This window comes from Equus quagga, chromosome 11, assembly GCF_021613505.1.
Source record: "Equus quagga isolate Etosha38 chromosome 11, UCLA_HA_Equagga_1.0, whole genome shotgun sequence".
Taxonomy (NCBI): Eukaryota; Metazoa; Chordata; class Mammalia; order Perissodactyla; family Equidae; genus Equus; species Equus quagga.
In genome coordinates, this window is record NC_060277.1 from 495,125 (window position 1) to 517,870 (window position 22,746).

General features: G+C 47.8%; 1 protein-coding gene across 2 annotated transcripts; it reads right to left on the reverse strand.

The window, feature by feature from the left end:
• Positions 1–3,672: 3,672 nt before the first annotated feature.
• On the reverse strand, positions 3,673–9,002 carry HEBP2 (heme binding protein 2). 2 transcript variants are annotated; one of them, XM_046676921.1, is made up of 4 exons: positions 8,557–9,002; positions 7,881–8,049; positions 7,020–7,200; positions 3,673–4,414 (listed from the first exon to the last, which is right to left on the reverse strand). In XM_046676921.1, the coding sequence occupies exons 1-4, from the start codon at positions 8,656–8,658 to the stop codon at positions 4,216–4,218; spliced, it is 651 nt and encodes a 216-aa protein (XP_046532877.1). In that variant the 5' UTR covers positions 8,659–9,002; the 3' UTR covers positions 3,673–4,215. The 2 variants fall into 2 exon arrangements, with proteins under 2 accessions (XP_046532877.1, XP_046532878.1); XM_046676922.1 differs by having other exon boundaries at positions 7,881–8,016; positions 8,557–8,994.
• Between the last annotated feature and the right edge of the window lie 13,744 nt (positions 9,003–22,746).

The window sequence follows — 22,746 nt, forward strand, 5'->3', positions numbered from 1 at the left end:
AGCCGTAAGCTTGACCAATCAGTGGACTCACCTTGTTCCCTTTCTCTCAGAGGTCACAGTCACGTGCTGTGGACGCTCAATGTCCGGCTCCTGTCACCATCACAGCCTGCAGTCATTCCTCTCCACCAGTGTGCCATTCCATCTAACTGCAATGCTTAGACCGCCCCTAGTGCCAGGAGCTGCCTGTGCACCGCCTGCCCACCGGGGACAGGGGTCTCATAACCAGCCAGGCAGTGAGTCACCCAGTTCCAAAACGCTGGCTTAACATCCACAATCTTGGGCTGCCCCAATCCCAGTTGTGCCAGTGTGATGCTGAGATGGAGTTAGGATCACAAAAGATGTTTGGCAAAGTCACCCCCCTGGAAGGAAAGGGGAACAGGAGCTGTTGACAACGATGCAGACCTGATCCAGTCTCTGTCACGCACCACGGAGCTGTGGGGCACAGGCTATTAGAAGGGTCCTGAGTTGGGCAGCAAGGGTGTGGTCCTTGTACCCCCACCTTGCTCAGTATGGCTGGGAGAACCCAGAAGAAGCATGCTCTCAGTATCCCTGCTATGCTCAGTCATAGGCTGGTACCCCCCCCCAAGAAGAGTGTGTCCTCATGTTGAGTCTGCAGCAGACCCTGAAGGAAGGAACAGCTGGAGACGTGGGCTGACCACATCCCCGCAGCAGGCAGCGGTCTTCTCCGAAGGTGGGTCTGAGCGGCGCAGCTCCACAAGCGTGTCCACCACCACTCCAGCCCCAGAAGGAAATGACGGTGCTTGGGCCACAGTAGCAAACAAGCACCAGAAAGCATCAGTGACAATGTGGCAGTGGTACCCTCACCTCTAAACCAGGCTCCAGATCACGGTAATCGGCAGCAGCCTCACCCTGGGAACCTCCACAACTAATGCTCAGTCGACCCCAAGCGCTCCGGAAAGTCCGCTAACCCTCAAACGTTGCGCGTCCTGAAGCTCTGTCCGCGGTCAGCGGTTTCCGTGTCCAGGAGACCGTCCTGCAGGCACAGCTCTCTCTTGCTCAGCAAGTGGGATGTGCAAGCTTTTGTTCTGGATACTGAAGGCACCCTTTCCTTCAACGTCGTCACTCTGCCCGGGGTGCCCCCACCCCATCTGACTGGATCCATCTCATCGTTCAAGTTGCAAATGTCTCTTCCTCCGAAGGGCCTTGCCTGAGCCCCCTGTGGCATCCACTGCACCCCAACAAGCCACACTCTGTCCCCTGCCCCATTTCCCTGGTCTGCGAACTCTCTCACCCTCTGCAACGTAACCTCCATGAGGACAGGGACGGTCTTCCTGACACCACTGTATTCTCAGCAGGAAGACGGACTGGACAGAAGAGCGAGAGACACCATCGGATTAGGTACGGTGAGTCACTGATGAGGATGTCTGCTCACCACCGTGTCCCAGGACCTGGACCTGAGGGCAGTGCCTGGAACACAGTGGGGACCCCATGATGCCTTATTCAAGAATGGATGAGGGGCCTGCCCGGTGGCGCAGCAGTTAAGTTTGCATGTTCCACTTCAGTGGCCTGGGGTTCGCCAGTTCCGATCCCAGGTGCGGACATGGCATCACTTGGCAACCCATGCTGTAGTAGGCATCCCACATATAAAGTAGAGGAAGATGGGCACAGATGTTAGCTCACGGCCAGTCTTCCTCAGCAAATAGAGGGGGATTGGCGACAGATGTTAGCTCAAGGCTAATCTTCCTCAAAAAAAAAAAAAAAAGAATGGATGAAAATAAATGACATTTCAGTGAAATGTTTAGGTGAAAAAGAAAGATTGTAAAGGGTTAAGTGATGACCAGAAAGCTTTGAATGAATGAATGCACTGAGTTTAAATGAATTGTTTCCAGACTTTTTGAAATATGTACTCATGAAAAATTGACATACATACGGACAAACGTGGACAGCTCTGGGGGAGCATGGAGGCGGGTGGGGCCGCCAACTTATTCCCTGTCGTGAACCCGAGATGCCTCCTCACCACCTAGAGCAGGGAGAGGTGGGAATTAGTATGGTCCTATGGAAGGATCTGGGGGGCTCTGGCTTAGTTTTGGGGTGAGGGATCAGGCAGAATCTGGGCCTGTTGGTGAGCAGTGGCTGGAGGTCCTGAAGACAAGGGAAGGGCTGACGGACAGAGCGGGAATTAGACCGACAGCAAAGGCGGAGGTTCCCTTGGAAGGATTTCCTGCAGGAAAGAGGAAAAGTCTCAACAGAAATGTGGACATGGGCTATTCTGCAGTCAGTGCCACATGATTAAAATCAGTGGTTCACTGCTGTGAGAAATATCTCTGCATTGATCAGTTTACGGCTGAAAATTTTTTTGTTATGATTTATGGAAGAGGAGGTAAAAATCGGATGGCCTGAACTTGTACAAAATTGAAGTTTTTATTGACCGTGTTTCAGATTACAACTAAATCTTGCTAATCAGAAATATGCTTTTCTCATTTAAAATGGAATTTACTGCATAAGAGATGCCTATTTATGTAGGACTGTAGAGTAAATATTGGAAATTTTGACCTCACACCAGCAGAGGCTGGTGCTGTGACATTCCTCAGCCAAAGGCTGGCAGCCGTCCTCCCACCGGACAGCTTGTGATGGTGAATGAGTGAAAAAAGAAATTAATTTCTTTCTCGTAAGCACAAAAATGGAATGAATCAATAAATAATCGATGCAAGCAAATGCCTTTGGAAAATAAGTGCCTGGGATTTTAAAATTTATCCCCATAATAATATCACAACCAGAAATCTAGCACGTTCTGTGACAACAGCTACAGTCTAAGCGGCGTCTCCAAGGTCAGAGTCAGGTTGATTATGCGTGTGTCCTGTGCAGGAGGAACAATTCTGTGCCCCAGTGCACTGGCGGCCTGAGATAGCTGCTCTCCTGAGGAGCCGCCTCCCCGGGGACACGGTCCACAGCAGGGGCCCAGGAGTCAGATTGCCCGGATTCCAGCCAGCTGTGCCCTTTCAGCTCCTAGGGCAGGTCCCCTAACGGCTCTGTGCCTCAGCATCCTCATCTGTGAAATGGAGACGATACAACGTGGAGCAGAGTTGCTGCAAGGGTTGAATGTGGTCACTCTGTGAAGTGCTTGGAAGGGTGCCCAGAAGGCAATGCAATCCACACGTGGCAGCCATGGGGACTGCTAACCACTGCCCCACTGAAGCCAGGTTAGGGAGAGTCATCTTACAAGTCACTGTACAGCACTGGGGTTCCAGGGACCTCAAGATCCTCTGCCCCACCCTCGGATCGATTGGATACTCAGACCTCTGATGCAAGTGATCACGTGGTTTCTGCTTAAACACAGGCTATGATGGGACCTGGGAGCGTATCACCCTCGGCAGCTTTAGCTGTTGGGAAGTCCCTGAGCTCCAACTGCTTTTCTCTTTCACTCCCGCAACCACCATCCTCTAGGAGCCCAGGGAAGAGCTAGCGCCCCTCCCACAACAGCTGCCGGGTATCTGAATGTGACTTTGTCTCCCCAGGACAAGCATGTTCCAACACTCCCAGGACAGGATTCCACCCTCCTTGACTTGGTGGCAACGTGCTCTGAAAAGCCAATCATTTTTATACGACCTCCAGAAATACTTCATGAAATACTTTAAAAATTCAAGTGAATTTTGAAATTACATGTTTGTATACATTTTAAACTGTGCCATTATTGAGTATCAGAATAGGATGGGAAGTCACTAACTTCATAAGTTTATTCTTTGTCAGAAATACTATTGACACTTTTGGGTACTGTGAGAATTTTCTTGGGTGGTGCGGGCAGCAGGCTGACGAGGACAAGGACTCAACAGACAATCTGACTTTCGTGTCCAACTGCACACCACCTCTCCAGGCCGACAGCCCAGTGGTTCCACAAGGGATATAGCTTTAACATTTTTATTGCTAATGTCTGGAGGGGATGACCTCCAACTGACACGAATCCAAGCAGAGAAAGGCACCGTGACTGTGATACAGAGAAGAAGGGGGTGACCCAACATCTCCCCAGAGCCTCGAGGAGGTAACGCGCTCGAGCTGTGACCCACTCGAGGGTCTGGGATGCTGCCCCTCTAGCTGACCTGTGTGTCTAGATGGAGTGCAAGCATTGAGAAGGCACCTTGGGAACAAGCTCAGTTCAGAGGGGGACACTCAGCGGAGACGGCAGACGTGGGTTATTGCAGGTGGTGCGACGTCTACGCACAGAAGCGCTGCCCCTGGCAACGGAGCATCCTCTGTTTCTCATTCCTTTTCTTCGGAGGGTTCATTTTTCTGAATCAACCACACTTCGTTGTTTCTGTTAAGCAATTTGAAAGGACTGCTGTAGCCTGCAGTGTAGTAAACCTTCTCATCGAAAACTTTTCCTTCTTCCCTCAAAATGCTTGCCAATGTCAGGAGTTGTTCTCGGTTCTTCTGGGCACTAGAGAATCCCTCGAAAGACCTACAAAGGAGAGAGTACATGACCATGAGTGACTTCAACGCTGACGCGAACGTGAGTCTGAGGAGAGGAGCCGACACCACAAATGCTGGAAGAAGTGCAGTTCCAAGCACCCCCTCGGCAGCTAAGCTGATCGTCCCGCCTCTGGCTCCCGGTCTCAACGTGACCTCAGCACGTGGAGGAGAGGCAGGAGAGCACGCCCCGCCCGCGGGCAGGCGGGTTTGGGATGTTCACCATCTCCGGCTCTGACTCTCTGCTTCTCAAACCTCAGCGTGTGTATGAGTCACCCGGGAGTCTTGCAAGAATGCAGACTCAGGAGGTCTGCGGTGGCCAGAGTCCATTCCTAACAGCCACCCAGTCATGCCGATCCCAGGACTCACTGAACCCCCTGAAGCCTCCCTTCCAGACTCAGTTTTCCATCAAACATCCCCTTCTTCTTCTCCTCAGCAAAGGGGAGGCACTGTATGACAGAGGAATATGATACAGTTTTGAATTTATGGTTTAATGGAAGAGTTTTAACAGAGACAGGACCAGAGTGCTGTGGGAACACGGAGCACATGATTAAATCAGGGTTGGGGTGTCACCTGAGGATGGTTTTGCTGGGCAGAGGAAGACAAGGGGTAAGAAAAGGAAGAGAAGTGCAAAATTACAAAGCATGTTCATAGTGAGGCAGAGTACGAGGTCAGGAAGTGAGTCAGAGCCAGAGGAAGAACCTGGTACACCATCCTAAGGCCTTCTGAGATTATCTGGAAAGATGCTGAGCAGGAAGGTAACTTGATCGGATCCAGCTAAGAATGCAGACAGACAGACCGAAAATGCATCGGAGAGAAGGTGCTAGTTAGGGGGCTGCTATGGGGATGAAAGAAAAGACAGTCAAAAGATAGATATAAAACGGGGAATGAGAATAAAAGGTTAAGTGTAGATTTTAAAGTATATAAACATACATACCCTGAGATTAAATCAGGACGGCACACAGACCGAGCTGAGTCACTGACATGTAAACATCATGGGTTTTATTTTGAAGGTTAAGAATAGGAAACACAGAGAAACAATAATATCCCTAGTATGCCTTTTTTAGCATAAGTTTTGTTTTTCTTTTGGTGAGGAAGATTGGCCCTAACATCTGTGCCAATCTTCCTCTATTTTGTATGTGGGACGCTGCCACAGCATGGCTGATGAGTGTGTGTAGGTCCATGCCCAGGTTCCAAACCTGTGAACCCTGGGCCACTGCAGCAGAGTGTGTGAACTTATCCATGATGCCACAGGGCCAGCCCCAGCATAAGTTTTATTATCAATATGCCGATGGAAAAGATCAGTCCTGCCACTCTTCAGACAAGATGCGAGCTCTCAAGGGCACAAACCAGGCCTGTTTTATTCAGTGTCTCCCGGGCACCAGGAGTCATTCCTGGTGTGCAACACCTTTTAAATCCTTGTTGAATACGTGTAGGAACCTACACGTGCAGTGTACTTAAAATATCGAAGATAATTTTCATTGTGTTGACTGATCATAATTCTAAACCAGGTGTTAAGAAACATATTGGTTCCTAAGTTTACTATCTATTTCCTTAATGAATAGCCAGCTCTTAGTATGTTCTGCCTAAAGGGAATTTGTTTTCAGATCCTACTTCTTTGAAATCAAATCTTGAGCCCCTAATTATAACCCGTCTTCTGCTCTCTGAATACACGTTGTTCCATACGGACCTGTCCACAGCTTTCTTCGGCACACAAACATATACCAACACCCCGCCCCCCAACACACACACACACAGCTGCCCTGACAGGAGCTGAAGGAGGTGGGTGGAGTAACACCCCGTGTGTTCGGGAGGAAGTCACCGTCTATGCACAGGTCATCCTGAGGCAGACTAACAGGACAGAGCGGCGGGCTGGCTGGAGAAGCTGAGGAAGGCCTCCCAGACAAGGTGCCTCCTGATCCAAGTCCTGGAGGACCAGCACGTCACAGACACGAGGGCACTGCTGAGGGAGACAGGAGCCTCCAGGGCGATGGGTGGGCTGTACCTGAGGAGCGCGTGGAGTGGCGGAGGCAGAGACGGCAACTCCTTACCAGGTTGGTGGTGAGGCGGAGAGGAAGGGAGTGACCCAGGAACTCCAGGGACACTATCACCAGGTACTTTGTGTGCTTTTAAATTTCAGCTGAATCTAATGTCAGGACTGAGTTAAACAGGCACTGGAGGTGTGAAAAGTCCGGGACCAACAGAGGCAGTCACTGCAGGAAGCAGCTCCCATCCCTCGGGCTGGGGACACGGAGGGTTTGGGGTTCTCAGAGCCTAGCAACTGGGAGGAGGGGAGCATGCACTGTGTATTTTTTTCAGGCTGACTAGATGGCAGCTGAGGGCAGCCTTATGCCTTTTTTGGGGTATAATTTGTCTTGTGTCTTATCTGTGGAAAGTATGGAACAGACTCCTCCTTAAATAAACTGATTATGTCTGCAAGAAACCCTTAGTAACATACAAAACCGAGCCAGTAGGCAAACACCACCAGAGGCACTGGACCTGTTTTTATGGAAGGGTGAGAATCCACCGACAGGCTGCAGGAGCCCACTGAGAGCAGGAAGTGAGGGAGCAGTGCCCGCTGTGTCATCGCCTCTTACCGCACAAACACGGTCATCCCGGCTCTGTCTTCAATGAAGACGTCTGCCTCTGAGGGCCTGGGCGGATCAGGTTGCTGGTCGGAGGGTACATACAGGGAGACGGTGATGGTAGGCTGGCTAAAGGGATCCGCCCCGGGCTCCACGCAGGTCGTCACCGGAGCTGTCATCTTTATTTTCTTCTCTGCGCCATGAAAACACATATTGGAATACAAAGGAGATTGTGGAAGCAGATGAAGAGTATGTCCAACTACTTTAAAAACTCAACGTATTATTTTCTGATCTGAGTTTCTTAATTTACTTTACTGACATAAATATTTACCTTTAAGATAATTTTCATCTTTAAAAAATAAGGCCAAAAGGACTCAATTGTCCACTGTTCACATTACTTTCTGTACTATTACTATTTTTGGTTAATAAATTCCCTAGATATTGGAGTAAAAAGGAAAATTAGCGATCACATAATCTATTCTCTATTTTTACCATTTAGACACGGGGGTCCCCTCGGCTAAGCGATCCAAATAAACAGCGTGGAGCCAGACCCAGAAGCGCGTCCTGAGCCTTGGGATCCGCCGCTTTGCGCCCTCCCGCCTCCTCGCCTCTCACACCCAGGCGCGAATGACGTCGAAGCACCGGCCATGAGGAGGCCCGGCTCACCCAGCAGGCTCGCAGACAAGGAGCACCGCCCCCTCCAGACGCCGCCAGGGTCCTGGGCACAGCCCTGTCTTCGAACACTGTCTTTCATGTTCTGTCTTAGAATATTTTTCTATTCTAAAGGATATTTCTTTAAAAAGCTAAAACTCAACAGTAAGCCGGGGGACTCAACCAGGACGCACACAATCACCAGGTATATGCCCCTCGCACCTGTCTCGTTTTTGCCTTGAACGTAGCTGTTCAGCCTGGCGAAGCCCGTCTGGACGGCGGAGTCCCAGTCCGCGGACTCCACGCGAGTGCTGACCCAGCGGGCCGGTCCGTAGTGCCGGGTCTCGTAGCTCCCGGGCTGAACGGGACACGGAAAACCCGGGCAACGAGCCTAAGGCGGCAGGACCGCGACGCGCCAGCCCGCGCAGGATCCGGGTCAGGGCGCCCGGCCCCTCCCCGGGTTCGAGATCCGGGACCACCCCCCTCCCCGGGTTAGAGACCCGCCCCTGGGTGAGAGATCCGGGCCCTCGCCCCGGGTTAGGGACCTGACAACCCCCTCATCGGGTTAGAGGCCCTCCGGGGGGTGGCGGTCCACTGAGTTCAAGTCCAGAACAAGCCCCGCCACGCCCCGCAGCCTGGGGTCCCACCGCGGGTTCCGGGGCTTAATGGGATCTTTTCTTTTTTCCACGGCAAAGACAAGACATTGGGACGATGCCAGTACCGAGTCACGGCTAAACCACCGAATTCTCCCGTTGGTGAAGGCTGGGCTTCGGCTCAGGCCATTTTAAAAGTCGTGCCTTTTACCAAAATCCGCGGGACCCTCCGGCCTCGCTCAAATCACCCGAACTCGGCCCCGCGCCCCGCCGGCCCCCGCCCTCCGCGCCGCGCCCGCGCCCACCTGGGGGCCCGCGCCCCGGGGCGCCGTCCAGCCCGGCGTCTCCACGGCTCCGGCCGCGCAGCCCTCGGCCGCCCCCGGCTCGGGCTCCGGCACCTCGGCCATCTGCGGCGCCGACGCTGCGGGAAAGCCTGGGGGGCTGCGGGAGGGGCCGCCCCGGACACCGCCCTCCTCCCGCCGCGCGCGCCCCCGCGTCCCCGCCCCGCCCCGGCCCCTCCTCCCGCCGAGGCCCCGCCCGCAGCGCGCACACCCGGGACCGCTGGACCCCGCCCGCGCCGGGACGAGAGGGGCGCTGCGGCCGCGGGGCCGAGACCCGCCCCCGACGCTGCAGCTCCGCCGGCCGCGCCCGCTGCGGGGTTCCTGCGCGCGCCTGAGGCCCGAGCCCGGGGACCCGACCGCAGGCCCTGCGCCCCGCGCCCTTGCTTTCTATCAACAGGCGCGGAGGTGTCCACTGTGGAGCCGGGGCTTCCGGTGTCACCGGCTCGGAACCTGTTGTGCCGCCCCGCCCGCGCTGGGAGCGGGTTCTGCCGGCGCGAGTAGGCGAGTGTGAGCGCCCCGCCCTCCGTGAAAGGCGGGGTGAGCCTGCTCTAGGTGGGAGGGGCTCGGATCCCCACTGAGTGGTTTGCACCCCATGGCCGTGGGCTCGGAGCGCGGGTTGTGTCTGGGGACGCAGCCAGGAGCAAGTGGCCGCCCTCAGATCTGGAAGGAGGGCCTTTCGAGGGAGGAGGTGGGTGAGGCCGCAGTTGCACCTGGAGAAAATCTCTGAGTCATCGCGCTGACCCACCAGGCTGGGAAGGTGCGGCAGCAGAGGGGAGAGCAGCGACTCCGCCGGACTGCAGCGCTTTAAAAAGGTTTTGGTTAGATTTCATCTTTTTTTTTTTAAAGATTGGCTCCTGAGCTAATATCTGTTGCCAGTGTTTTTTTTCTTCTTCTCCCCAAAGCCCCCCCCAGCGCATAGTTGTGTATTCTAGTTGCAGGTCCTTCTGGCTCTGCTGTGTGGGCCGCAGACTCAGCATGGCCTGATGAGCGGTGCCATGTCTGCGCCCAGGGTCCGGACCTGCGAGACCCTGGGCTGACGAAGCAGAGCACAAACTTAACCACTCGGCCGTGAGGCCAGCCCCTGGTTAGGTTTATTCTTTATTTTTTCTGAGAAATTTATTGACATGTAATTTAAATACCATATAATTTACTGTTTGCAGTGTGCCTTTCAGTGGTGGTAGTATATTCACAGTTGTGCAACCATCAACACAATCAATTTAAAAACATTGTTATCACACATCCCCCGGAAAGAAACCCATACCTTCAGCCATCACCCCGATTCCCCTGTCTCCAGCCCTGGAGGACGACATCCCTGACCTCTGTCTGCACAGGTTTGCCTGTTCTGGACATTTCGTAGAAAGAATCACACAGTGTGTTAATACACTGAGGCTGCTGCAACAAAACACCACAGACCGCACCCGGTATTACGGGTTTGTAAACCACAAACCCATTTCTCACAGTTCTGGAGGCTGGAAGTCTAGGATCAGGGGGCCAGAATGGTGGGGTGAAGGCCCTCTTCCTGGCAGCAGACCGCTGGTGGCACCCCCACACAGTGGAAGGGGCCAGGGGGCTTTCTGTGTTCTTTAATAAGGGCATGAATCCTGTTCCTAATTAACCAATTACCTCCCAAAGGCCCTGCCTCCTAATACCATCACACTGGGCATTAGGTTTTCAATCTATGCATTTTGTGTGTGTGTGAGGAAGATTGGCCCTGACCTAACATCTGTGCCAATCTTCCTCTGTTGTATATGGGATGCTGCCACAGCGTGGCTTGACAAATGGTGCCAGGTTTACACCTGGGATCCAGGCCACCAAAGTGGAGTGCGTGAGCTTAACCACTACACCACCGGGCCAGCCCCTGAACCTGTGCATTTTGAGTGACACACCATGCAGACCATGGCATGCAGTAAGCCATCTTTTATGACTGGCTTCTTGCACGTAGCAAAATGTTTTCAAGGTTCATCCAGGTTGTAGCAGGTGTCAGTACTTCATCCCTTCTCTTAGCGGAAAAATATCTGTTGGATAAACATTGTATTTATCCACTCGTCAGTTGGTGTGCAAACTTCTGCCTCAGTTGTTTCAAACTTCTGGCTGTCACAAATAACGCTGCCACAAGCATTCATGCACAGTCTTTCGTACGACATTTTCATTTCTCCTTGGGTCAGAACCCAGTGTTGGAATTGCTGGCTCAGACGGTGACTCTCTATTTGACTTTTTAAAGAACTGCCAGACTGTTTTTGAAGTGGTGGCACGTTTTACATTTTCACCAGCGAGGTGTGAGCTTTCTGTTTCTCCACATCCTCACCAGCACTTGTTATTATCTGGCTTTTTTATTATAGCCATCCTCATGGGTGTGCCTAACGCTTTAAAAACTTTTTTTGAGATATAACTCACATAACATGAAAGTCACCATTTTAAAGTGTGTGATTCAGCAATTTTTAGGATATTCACTGTGTTGCACAACCATCATCACGATCTAATTCCAGAACACTTCATCACTCCACAAAGAAACCCTGCGTAGTGTAGCAGTCGCTGCCCGCTTCCCCCCACCCAGCCTCTGGTGTGATATCACTCGTCTCCCTTCTGTCTCTGTGGATTTCCCTGTTCTGCACATTTCCTACAAATGGAGTCATACAATATGTGGTCTTCTGTGACTGGCTTCTTTCATTTAGTGGAATGTTTCAAGGTTCCACCACATTGTAGCAGGTGTCGGTGTTTCCTTCCTCTTATTGCTGGATGATACCCCATTGTGTGGACCCGGTGCTTGTAGGGTAGTTGACGCCCTCTCTTTCCCATCCCCTTCGCTGCCCAAAGGAGCAGTGGCCTCCGACACATGGCACCTTCTTTTGTTTATATCAAATCGTCTATTATGCAGAACTAAGTTTGAATTATTGAGTGAAGGCTAAATAATGGATTTTGACTTATTTTTAAAATAACCTGTTTATTTTAACTTATGTAACAGATGTGACCCATTGCTTAGGAGACTGCAAAGTTGAGAATATAATTTTACCTAATAGAAAGTATTTTTTTAGAGAGAAAAAGGAAATAATTTATATTGTTGCTTAAGAAATCTGTTGTTCTTTTCATCCGCAGAGTACCTTTTACAGTTATCTATGCCTTTTGGGGGGGACATTTTAGTTGTGGAAAAACTGAGGCTAAATTTGGAGACCATTTTAGAGTGTGTGAAATATACAGTTGATGAAGATAACAGCAAGTGACTGAGCTGAATTATTTTTAAGAGGTGATAATGATATAAAAGAACTTAAGGAAAGAAAGAAAAGGATTTCAAAAATACTAGGATTTCATTTAGAACAAACAATGAAATTCAGAAGGCTCAGGTTTTATACCCATATGTCAAAGTAATCTAGCTCGTTTTCTTGTTAATTAATTAAGGTAAAATTTTTCTTCCTATTAGCTCATAATTAATGTTTCTGTGACAGCAGGAAGAAGATGTGTGTGTAAGCCGTGCAGCACACGTGATGGGCAGTGTGGCGCTACACCAGCAGGTGCCTCCACGTCGCCCAGCAGGGGAGGAGACCCTGGAGAGCCCCCAGCGCTGATTACAGCGGGTCATTATTCTCGGCAGCCACAAGTCCTATAAAGTCACCACACACACTGAGTCAGGGAACCCAAACCATTGCTTCTAGAGGAAATGCGGACCTAGGTTCCTGTGAGCCTGTGGTCACACATTTTTGTCAACTGATTGACACAGAACCTTGTTTTATGTGTTATTGTATAAAAATAACTTATTTAATACATATTGTTGATTTGATAATGTTGAACTCAACCAACAACACAGTAACTCGTGCCTTCATGACGTTTCTATGACATGTATCTTCTCTGAAAGGCACATTGCAGCCCTGTGCTTGGGAATGCTAGACAGCACTTCAGCACCATGCTTGGGGCCGTTCTAAACTGAAATCACCAACCAAAACATAAAAACATGACAGACATGGCACCAAATGGACTGTGAAAAGGACGCTGTTCACCGTGCGAGAGATGAACCCAGAAGGCTGAGAGCAGCCTTGTCCGACCTCAGCTGGGAACGTGCGAGAGCTGGACCTGGAAGGCTGAGAGCAGCCGTGTCCGACCTCAGCTGGGAACGTGCAGCTGGTAGCTCTACACAGGCACATGTCCATCGGCGGCCAAGAAAGTGCTGTCAGTGTTGATTTTGGAGTTACAAATATATACTAGCAAGTAGGTGAATTTGCAAATGTGGAATCTGTGAGTCATAAGTATTGGCTGTGACTCCTTCCTGCAATAAGTTACTAAGTCACTTCCATCTCTATTTCATTGACCAAAGCAAATCCTCAGGCCTTGACTGACCTCCAGAGGGTGAGAAAGCGCAGTCGCGCTGTGATCTCAAAGAACTCAGATATTTGAAAGAAGCACCAACACCAATCGCTGGTGCCATTTAGTCATTCCCTGATTGTTCCTCACTTGTGGCAGGTTTGATTTCCCAAAGATAGTTGCAACATTATCTCCCATCCAACATGCTGGTTATAATGTGGCCTCGACACACCTCCCATCGAGGGAGGGAGGTCCAGGCTCCCTTTCCTTGAAACTGGGCAGGCTTATGGCTACAGCAGAGGCAACACTGTAACTTCTAAGGCTGGGTCACTCAAGACCTCCACGTAGTTCTAAGGACACAGAGCGCCAACAGCCATGCCAAAGGACGCCCAGCAGACTCCTGGAGAGCCACATACAGGTTCCTGGCTGAGGGCCTGCTGACAGGGGGCGTCAGCCACCACGTGTGAGGGACCCAGTGTTTGTGCGGCTCCGGCGTCTGCATCGAGTCACCTCCAGGCATCCTCGACCCCTCCACACTGAGGCCCCAGCAGTGGTGGCGCAGACACAAGCAATCCCTGCAGATCCCACAGAATCTGAGCCTCATAAAATGGTTGTTTTTTATGCCACTACACTTGGAGTGATTTATTTTTCAGGAATAATAACCAGAAGAGGGTCTTCTGTGGGCGGTGCTGTAGGTGCCGGTGGGGTTTAGTGATGAATAAAATGTGGTTCACATGTTTTACAGTCTGGTCATCATTTACTCTGGGGCCATTCTTGCACCCACAATGTAATTAATTATTTGGGCTTTTTATAGTTTATCTTAAATATGATAACTGTAAAGTGGGTAGCAATTTGGTATTTTAATAGGAAATGTAATCTTTCCTTTTGCCTGGCTTCTCCTCTATTTTGGTGAGAATTACAATACTCCTCCGTTATTTAGACACAACACGCCCACGAAGCTGTCCTAAGCACTTTGCTCAGTGCCGACACATAATTGCTTGATAAATGTTACATGAACATCAGTCAGAATTTGTCAGACACTAGAGAGTGAGTGTAGGGGAGGAAGACATTTCCTCTACCCTCTCTGGGTTCTTCTGGCTGGAGAACGAATTAAGTTCACATGAGACAGAATAACTGGAGAAAATTAAACAAAGCTTTATAACATGTGTACATGGGAGAGGCTCAGGCAACCTGAGCAACTCGCCAAAATGGCTGAAGCCACCACCTTAAATATCATCTTCAGCTAAAGACAAAGGAGGATGTTGGGGTGGGGGGAGTCAGTTACAGGAGGTTACCAGACAAGCACAGTAAACAGGAATACGATTATTATGCAGATTTAAGTCCTGCCTTCTGCATTGATAAGAGTTTCTAGAGATAAGGTCATCCCCCTTCTTCCTGGTACAGAGAGGGAGACACCTTTACAGATAGAGATTTCCTTTACAATGTAAATATCGCTCAACAAAGGGTAAGTAAATTCTACTCCTCAGAGTTCCTTTCCTGTCTGCAGTTTATTAAAAGTAACCAGCCCCAAATAATCTTCATGCCAAAGAGATATATCTTGGGGTGGCCAATTCCAGTCCTCCACATGAGCAAGGGTTTTTGGAACAGCTGTGAACCACCTTTCTCATGGGCCACGGAAAATGAAGAAACATTTATTGAATGTGGGGATGAGGCTAAGAAAGCTAAGGTCTAAAGCTGGGATGCCTTTAAAAATTGAAATATCAATTATAATCAGTATGAGGCTCAGGTCTAACTCCAAGGCTGTGGTGAGTGTTTATAGAAAAGGAGAGATGTCCATACTGGTGTTAAATGTTCATGCTTTGAAGTAAGTAGACAACCAAATGCACCACAGCCAGACAGCACCCATTCCAAAAAGCTCTTCAAGGAAACTAAATGCTTGATGCAGCTGACAGAAATGTTTCTAATGAGCCACTTGATTAAGGGCCATTTCCTAGAAAGTTAAGGCAGCTAGGATGTTCCTTTGTATGGGGCTTTTGCTGTTGCCATAAATTGTTACATTGTTTCTGGATCAGGACAAATTAAAGACTTGGTGGGAATTACACTGACTCCCTAACAACTTCTTTACACAGAGGCGTTAGAGCGTTTCAATGCTTCTGCTTCTGAGGAGGGAGCCGTCTGCCCCAGCCCTGAGCGCACCCCTCCTGAACCAGAAGGTTTGCAGCCTGGTTGTGGGTCCCTCATCATGGTCCCCTGGCAGTCTACACCCCAGATTGTTGGGTCGGCTTGTGCAGAATGAGTCCCAGGTGTGGAGAGGTTGGTGGCAGATGAAGAACTGACTCCCTGGTGGAGGGAAAGTTGAGCAGCAGCGTCTGAGGAATCTTGTCTTCGGGATCATTTTTTTCTCAAGCTCTCTGTGATGAAGGACCCCTCACTTTGAAGAAAATTCCGTGCATCATAAACCAAGACGTGATTGTACTATGCAAGCCTGTACGCAGCTCACTTGTGCTGCCTAGCCCAAGAGTTCAGCAATAATTTGATCGTCTGTATACTGCTCAGTGAGATGAGTCCCTGATCATGTGCGTGGACTTTGTAAAAATGTTAAATTCCTACGAGATTTCTGAACGCTTGCTGTCAATTTCTCTGTTTATCTTACCTCGGACTGGTAACGAATAATGTGTGAGCCAGCACCATTTCATGGACTGTGCTTTGAAGAACGTTGATTTGGACGACCTTCCTGGTCTCTGGTCCCATTGGAACCTGGTTTAGGGTCTCACACCCATTCTGCCCTGCAGTACCTCTTGGGTTGACTCTGGATAGCGGGCTTGTATTTACACTGAAGGAAGGTTATTTGCATAGTGTATTATTTTTATAAATTTTATTCTATATTCATAAATGTATATTTATACAAATATAGGTTTTATATGAATATAAATTCATATGGGGATTTTTTTCCAGGTTCATATTTATTGCACAAATTGAGGAGTTGACATTGGCTTTCCCCACATTGGCGTTTCCTTGGGGATAAGCATCTTTCCTTAGACTAGGAACTGATTGTTGCACTCACCTTTGACCACCCAGCTCACCTGTGAACCGCCCAGCTCAAGACAACAGACCTGCCACCCTGCTGTGCCCACCGAGACAGCAGACCTACCTGCTGTGTCCATCAAGCGCTGTGCCGACAGAGCAGACTCGTGACTACTGTAAAAGGGACATTTCAGTCATATGTGAAACATCCTCTTTGGGGGTATATAACCACTCTGTACACCCCACTTCTTTGGTGCCCTTTCTTCCTTTGGGAAGAAAGGCCGTGGGCCATGGTCCTCACATTTTAGCTTAGAATAAACTCTCCCAAATTTTCATTTATAGATTGGTTGTGGGTTATTTTCGTCGACAATAGTTTACACTTTCTTAAATGTTATAACTGTAAAGTGGGTAGCAACTTGGTATTTTAACAGGAAATTTTCTGATTCCATTTTCTTTCACTTCTTAGCTTATCAATTATACTTCTTTTTTCACTTTTTTCCGTGGTTGCCCTAGAGTTTGCAATATACCTTTACAACTAATCTAAGTCCACTTTCAGCTAACACTGTGCTGCGTCGTGGGCACTGTGAGAACCTAGCAGACTAGCCTAATCCCTCCTCCTGTTCTGTGTCATCGCTGCCGTTCATTTCACTTATATATAAGCCACAATCAGCAAGTACATTTTTGCTGTTAGTATTTTTGAACAGATTGTTATCTGTTATGTCAATTAAGAATAAGAAAAATAAAAATGTTTATTTTACCTGCACTTATTCCTTTTCTAATCCTCTTTCTTTCTGTATCTGAGTTTCTGACATATCATTTTCCTTCTCTCTAAATAACTTCTTTTAACATTTCTTGCAATGTAGATCTATTGGCAACAGATTCCCGCAGTCTGTGTTGGTCTGAGAGAGTCTTTATTTCTCCTTCACTTTTGTGGACTAACTCTGCAGGGCACAGAATTCGGGTTTGCGGTTTTTTCCTCTCAACACTCCAGATGTTTCACCGCACCTGCCTGCCTGGTTTCTGAGAAGAAATCGATGTTAATTCTCATCTTTGCTCCTCCACAGTTAAGGGTTTTTTTTCCTCTGGCTGGTTTGAAGATTTTTCTGTCTTTGATTTCCTGCAGTTTGAATATGATATGTCAGGGTAGACTTGTTTTGGCATTATTCCTGTTTGATGTTCCCTGAACTTCCTGAATCTGTGGTTTGATGTTAATTTGGGGAAATTTGCAGTCATTATTGCTTTAACTGGTTCTTCTCTTCCTTGCTCTTTCTTCTCTTTCTGGTGTCCCGTTACACGTATGTAGCACTTTTTGTAGTTGTCTCATAGTTCTTAGATATTGTTTCTTTTTTTTTTCAGTTTTTTTCTTTTTTTTTTAAGATTGGCACCTGAGCTAACATCTGTTGCCAATCTTCTTTTTTTCTTCTTCTCCCCAGAACCCCCCAGTACGTATTGTATACTCTAGTTGTGGATTCTTCTAGTTGTGGCACGTGGGATGCTGCCTAAGCATGGCCTGATGAGCGGTGCATGTCCGCGCCCAGGATCCAGACCCACGAACCCCATACTGCCGAACAGGAGCGTGTGAACTTAACCACTAGGCCATGGGGACAGCCCCCAGTTTTTTTCCTCTCTGCTTTTCAGTTTTAGAGGTTCCTACCGAGGTATCTTCTAGCTCAGATTCTTTCCTCAGCCAGTCTACTAAGAAGCCCATCAAAGGTGTTCTTCATTCTTTTACAGTGTTTCTGATATGTAGCTTTTTTTGTTTGGTTCTTTTTTAGAATTTCCATCTCTGCTTACGTTCCCATCTGTATTTGCATGCTGTTTACTATCCATTAGAGCCCCTCACCTATCAATCATAGTTGTTTTAAATTCCTGATCTCATTCTTCCAGCATCCCTGCCTATCTGAGACTGGTTCTGATGCTTGCTCTGTCTCTTCAAACTGTTTTTTGCCTTTTCCTGCATGTTGTAATCTTTTTCTAGCAGACCTGATGTGCTAGGGTAATGAATTGCTGTACACAGGCTTTGGTGCTGTGGGAGGTGTTGGGGGAGGTCTCCTGTGGTCCCGGGGTTATGCCTCAGGCTTTTGGTGAGCCTGACCCTCTGCACAGTGAACTTCACAAGTGCTTCTTAGGCCCACGGTCTTCTCCCCTCCCAGTGCTGGTTCAGGATGGGTAGGATGGGCTGGGGTTGGATGTTGCCTTCCCCCAGGTCGGTTAGGCTCTGGTGAAACCTGGGCAGTTAGTCTCTGGTTAGGTAGTTTCTCCTGAGGGCGGGCCTTGTTAGGAACAGAGCCCTCTGGTGGGTTTCAGAATGGTTCCTTCTCCCTCCCCATGCCAGTAGCACGGGGGATTTTTCTCTGAGATTCGTTATGAGGGCCTGGCCAGGCTCCAGGATGTGGGGCCCTCGACTGTCTGAACTCTCAGGTTGGTTCCCTCTGAGCGTCCAGCCATTGGTCAATAGCCCCTCAGGTTCCCACCTGTGCTGGTTCCAGAGGAGGTTTCCCCTCTGGTACGTGGGCATTTTCTGTACCTGCCTGTCCGTCTGTCTCTAATTTGGGAGCAGTGGTTTGCCCCGTGACCTCACTTCTCTGATGGATCTAGGAAGAGTTGTTGTTTTTCGGTTTGTTCAGCTCTTTCTTGGTGTTAGGATGAGTGACGCCTTCCAGGCTCATTACCTGCCAGGCCAGAAAAAGGTGCATTCATGATGTTTTTCTGGTCCAGTGTAGAATTTAGGGAAACGTCCACCTTCTAGCCGCTGCTTCTATTGCACCCCCTCCCAGGCTTCCTCCCTCTGGCTCCAATTATTTCCTCCCAAAATTCTTCTCAGCTGTGAACAATCTAGCTCTTTCATACGTGGATTTTCTTCCTTCCACTCTGTCTTCCTTAGGGTGCTAACTACCGTGTTTGTCAGTCGTGTCAACATTTGAACAAGGCTTCCTGTTTACGCGGCTGCTCCTAATGCTCTGCTTGTGAATCCTGCTTTGTGAATTAAATTGGCACCGAGGCTGACAGCTTCAGGGGAGAGTTTGTAGAGAATGTTGGGTTGTGAGGACGGCTCAAGGCTAGATTCACAGATCTAGCTTTCTCTAAACCCGGTCCCTTACATCTGTCTGCACGGAAGCTCACTGTGTTTTGTGGCCACTCACGTTACCTGGAGTAGAGGCCTTCAGCCTCGCGTTCATATCGGAATCACTGGCTCCATTTCTGTGTAACTGGCCCCAGGGGGTCAGTGTTTCTAAAGATCCTTGAGTAATTCTACCACGCAACCCGGGCTGAAATCCACTGGTCTATAGCAGAGGTCAGTGGACTTTTTCTTTAAAGAGCCAGATAGTAAATATTTTATGCCTTGAGTGTCAGATAGTCTCTGTTGCAACTACTCAGCCAACTTAGCAGCCGTAGGTCCGTGGGCCGCGTTGTGTTCCAGTAACTTTATTTCTGAACACCAAGATTGAATTCATGTAATTTTCATTTCATGAAATATTCTTCTTCTTTTGATGTTTTTTTCAACTATTTGAATATGTAAAAACCATTCTCAACTCGCAGGATGCACAGTAACAGGTGGCCAATGGGGTTTGGCCTGTGGGCTCACGGTTTGACGACCCCTGGCTAGTAGTTTACCTGCTTTGCTGTTTTAGTTTGGTTCCATAAGAGAGAACGTTTCCTCCCTAGATCTCTGATAACATCTTCATGGGTCCTCGAATTGAATACTTATTTTAAACGCATCTTACCAGGACAGATGCAGGTGTTTCCTAACAGCCTTAGAGACTGTAGCACTTGGGATGCTTCTGTCTACAAGTAACAAGCCTGGCTGAAACGGCTTAAAGCAGTAGGAAAGGTATTCGCTCATTTAAATGTAGACCGTTGCAGGGTTAATTCAGCTGCTCCACAATGTCATTAGCCCAGCTGTTTCTCATCTTTCTACTCCACTAGCCTCAATGCTAGTCCTGGCTGATGTCTTGCCTCACAGTTGCAAGATGGCTGTAGCAGCCCCAGGCATCACGTGCAGACACATAACATCCAGCAAAGAGGCAGAGTATTTTCCTCCATGTACTTATTTTTAATACGAGGCAAGCTTTTTCAGAACAAGCCTCTCCTCCTGTGTAGCTCTCTCCCTTTAGGTCTTGAAGGACAAATCAGAGTCCGGTGAGCAAGGAAGAGGAGGAGAAGGCATCTGGGGGTTCCGCCAAGGGTGGCACAGAGCTAGATTCTCAAGATAAAAAAATCTGAAGAAGGCTGCCGGCTGAGCGTTCATTTCCATTTGTTTGTTTGCTTCCCTGAAAGATTGTTAGGGAGTTGCCCAGTACAATTTTCGTGAAAGAAGTTTTATTGATTTTCACTCAAATAGGTTATATTTTGCTTCAGTCTTCAAAGATACTGTTATTTCTATCAGATTACATTTAAAAAGAAATGTATTCTCTTTTGGCTTATTTTGTTATTTTTCTAAAACTGTACCACCTTGTATATCTATCATAAAGATGTTCATGTAAAAAAAGATTAAAAAAGCTACCATTTTTGTTCATTTTGAACCATCAAAGGGTTGACTAGTTTGCATTTTGTATTGTGAAAACAACAAAAATAGAAAGTCGTATACCTGATAAGGGGCCAATCTCCAAAATATATAAAGAACTCACACAACTCAACAGCAAAAAGAAAATGAACAATTTGATTAAAAAATGGGCAGAAGATCTGAATGGACCTTTTCCCAGAAAAGACATACAGATGGCCAACAGGGACACGAAAAGATGCTCAACATCACTGATCATCAGGGAAACGCAAGTCAAAACCACGATGAGATATCACTTCACACCTGTTAGAATGTCTATTATCAAAAAGAAGAGATAACAAGTGTTGGTGAGGATGTGGAGAAAAGGGAACCCTTGTGCTCTGTTTGTGGGCATGTAAATTGGCGCAGCCACTATGGAAAACAGCATGCAGTTTCCTCAAGAAGTTAAAATAGAATTACCATATAATCCAGCAATTCCACTTATAGGTATTTGTCTGAATAAAACAAAAACACTAACTTAAAGATACCTGTGCCCCTGTGTTCATTGCAGCATTATGCACAACAGCCAAGACTTGGAAACAACCTGGGTACCCATCGACGGATGAATGGATAAAGAAGATGTGGTGTATATATCCACACAGACAGACAGACAGACAGACAGACACACACACACACACACACACACACAGTGGAATATTATTCAGCCATAAAAAAGAATGAAATCTTGCCATTTGCAACAACATAGATGGACCTCGAGGGCATTGTGCTAAGTGAAAAAAGTCAGACAGAGAAAGACAAATACTGTATGATCTCTCTTATATGCGGAATCTTAAAAAAAAAAGTGAGCTCGGGCTGGCCCCTTGGCCGAGTGGTTAAGTTCGCACGCTCCGCTGCAGACGGCCCAGTGTTTCGTTGGTTCAAATCCCGGGCGCGGACATGGCACTGCTCATCAAACCACGCTGAGGCAGCGTCCCACATGCCACAACTAGGTGGACCCACAACGAAGAATATACAACTATGTACCGGCGGGGGGCTTTGGGGAGAAAAAGGGAAAAAATAAAATCTTTAAAAAAAAAAAAAAGTGAGCTCATAGGTACAGAGGACAGATTGGTGGTTGCCAGAGGTGAGGTGTGGGGGTGGCCAAAATGAGTGAAGGGAGTTAAAAGGTAAAAAATAAATAAATACAGTGCATTACTGAGCAACAACAACAACAAAAAAGCAATTGTTAAAAAAAAAGTACTTGCCATGCATAAGTCCAGAAAGTCTCGTTCAGTGCAGTTACATTTCATGAACAGACCACTATGTCATAAATTACAATGCTATACCAACTTCACTATTGCACTTTATTCTAGCTTTGTCTGTCTTTTCGTTCAAAAAAGTATGTGAAAAATATACAAACACGAACATTTTCAGCAATTTTATAAAGACTTAGTGATGCTGCAGAAACTAAAATATACTGACACTTGAATAACAATAACACACAATTTTTTATTTTTTATTTTTTTTTGAGGAAGTTTAGCCCTGAGCTAACTGCTACCAATCCTCCTCTTTTTGCTGAGGAAGACTGGCCCTGAGCTAACATCCATGCCCATCTTCCTCTGCTTTATATGTGGGACGCCTACCACAGCATGGCTTGCCCAGCAGTGCCGTGTCCGCACCCGGGATCTGAACCAGAGAACCCCGGGCCACCGAAGCAGAACGTGTGCACTTAACTGCTGCGCCACCGGGCCGGCTCCAACACACACTTTTAAAAAATACTCACTTTGAACTTTTTATCACCATCGTTGAAACTGAGGAGTATTTAAAATCATAAAATAAACTACCAATTGTAGAGAAGAAATTCATTTTAAATAGCAATGTATGATTCTGATAAATTTATCTTTAAAACGCAGGATGTTATAGTAAATAATTTTATAGAAATAAACTGATATGTGATTCAATATCAACATCCAAAGCTGGTGTTGACCTCTATGTAAACTGTTTCATTTTAGGAAATTTTAAGCCACAGTGCAAAATGTATGTACTATTTCGCTTGTTTAAAAATATATATTTTTAAGTATAGAGAAATAGAACACATAGTAAACAAACCATGCTTCTTGTGTCCTGGTATCTTCTCAGATTGCTTATCCAAAGGGAAGTAGATATTTGCACAATTACCTTATACATACGTCTAAAATCTGTGAATCGATGTGGCAGGCAGTCACAGAGTCACATTCTGAGGTGTCGGATGAACTGCCAGATGTTGACGGAGGTGTCTGGGTTGAGGGGGGAAACTAACTTTATAAAGATTGGATGTTTTTTATTATTCTCAGTGAAAGGGACAATAGCTCATACTGTAATTCCATTTTTTCTCCAGTGGAAGTATCTTTTGAATTTGG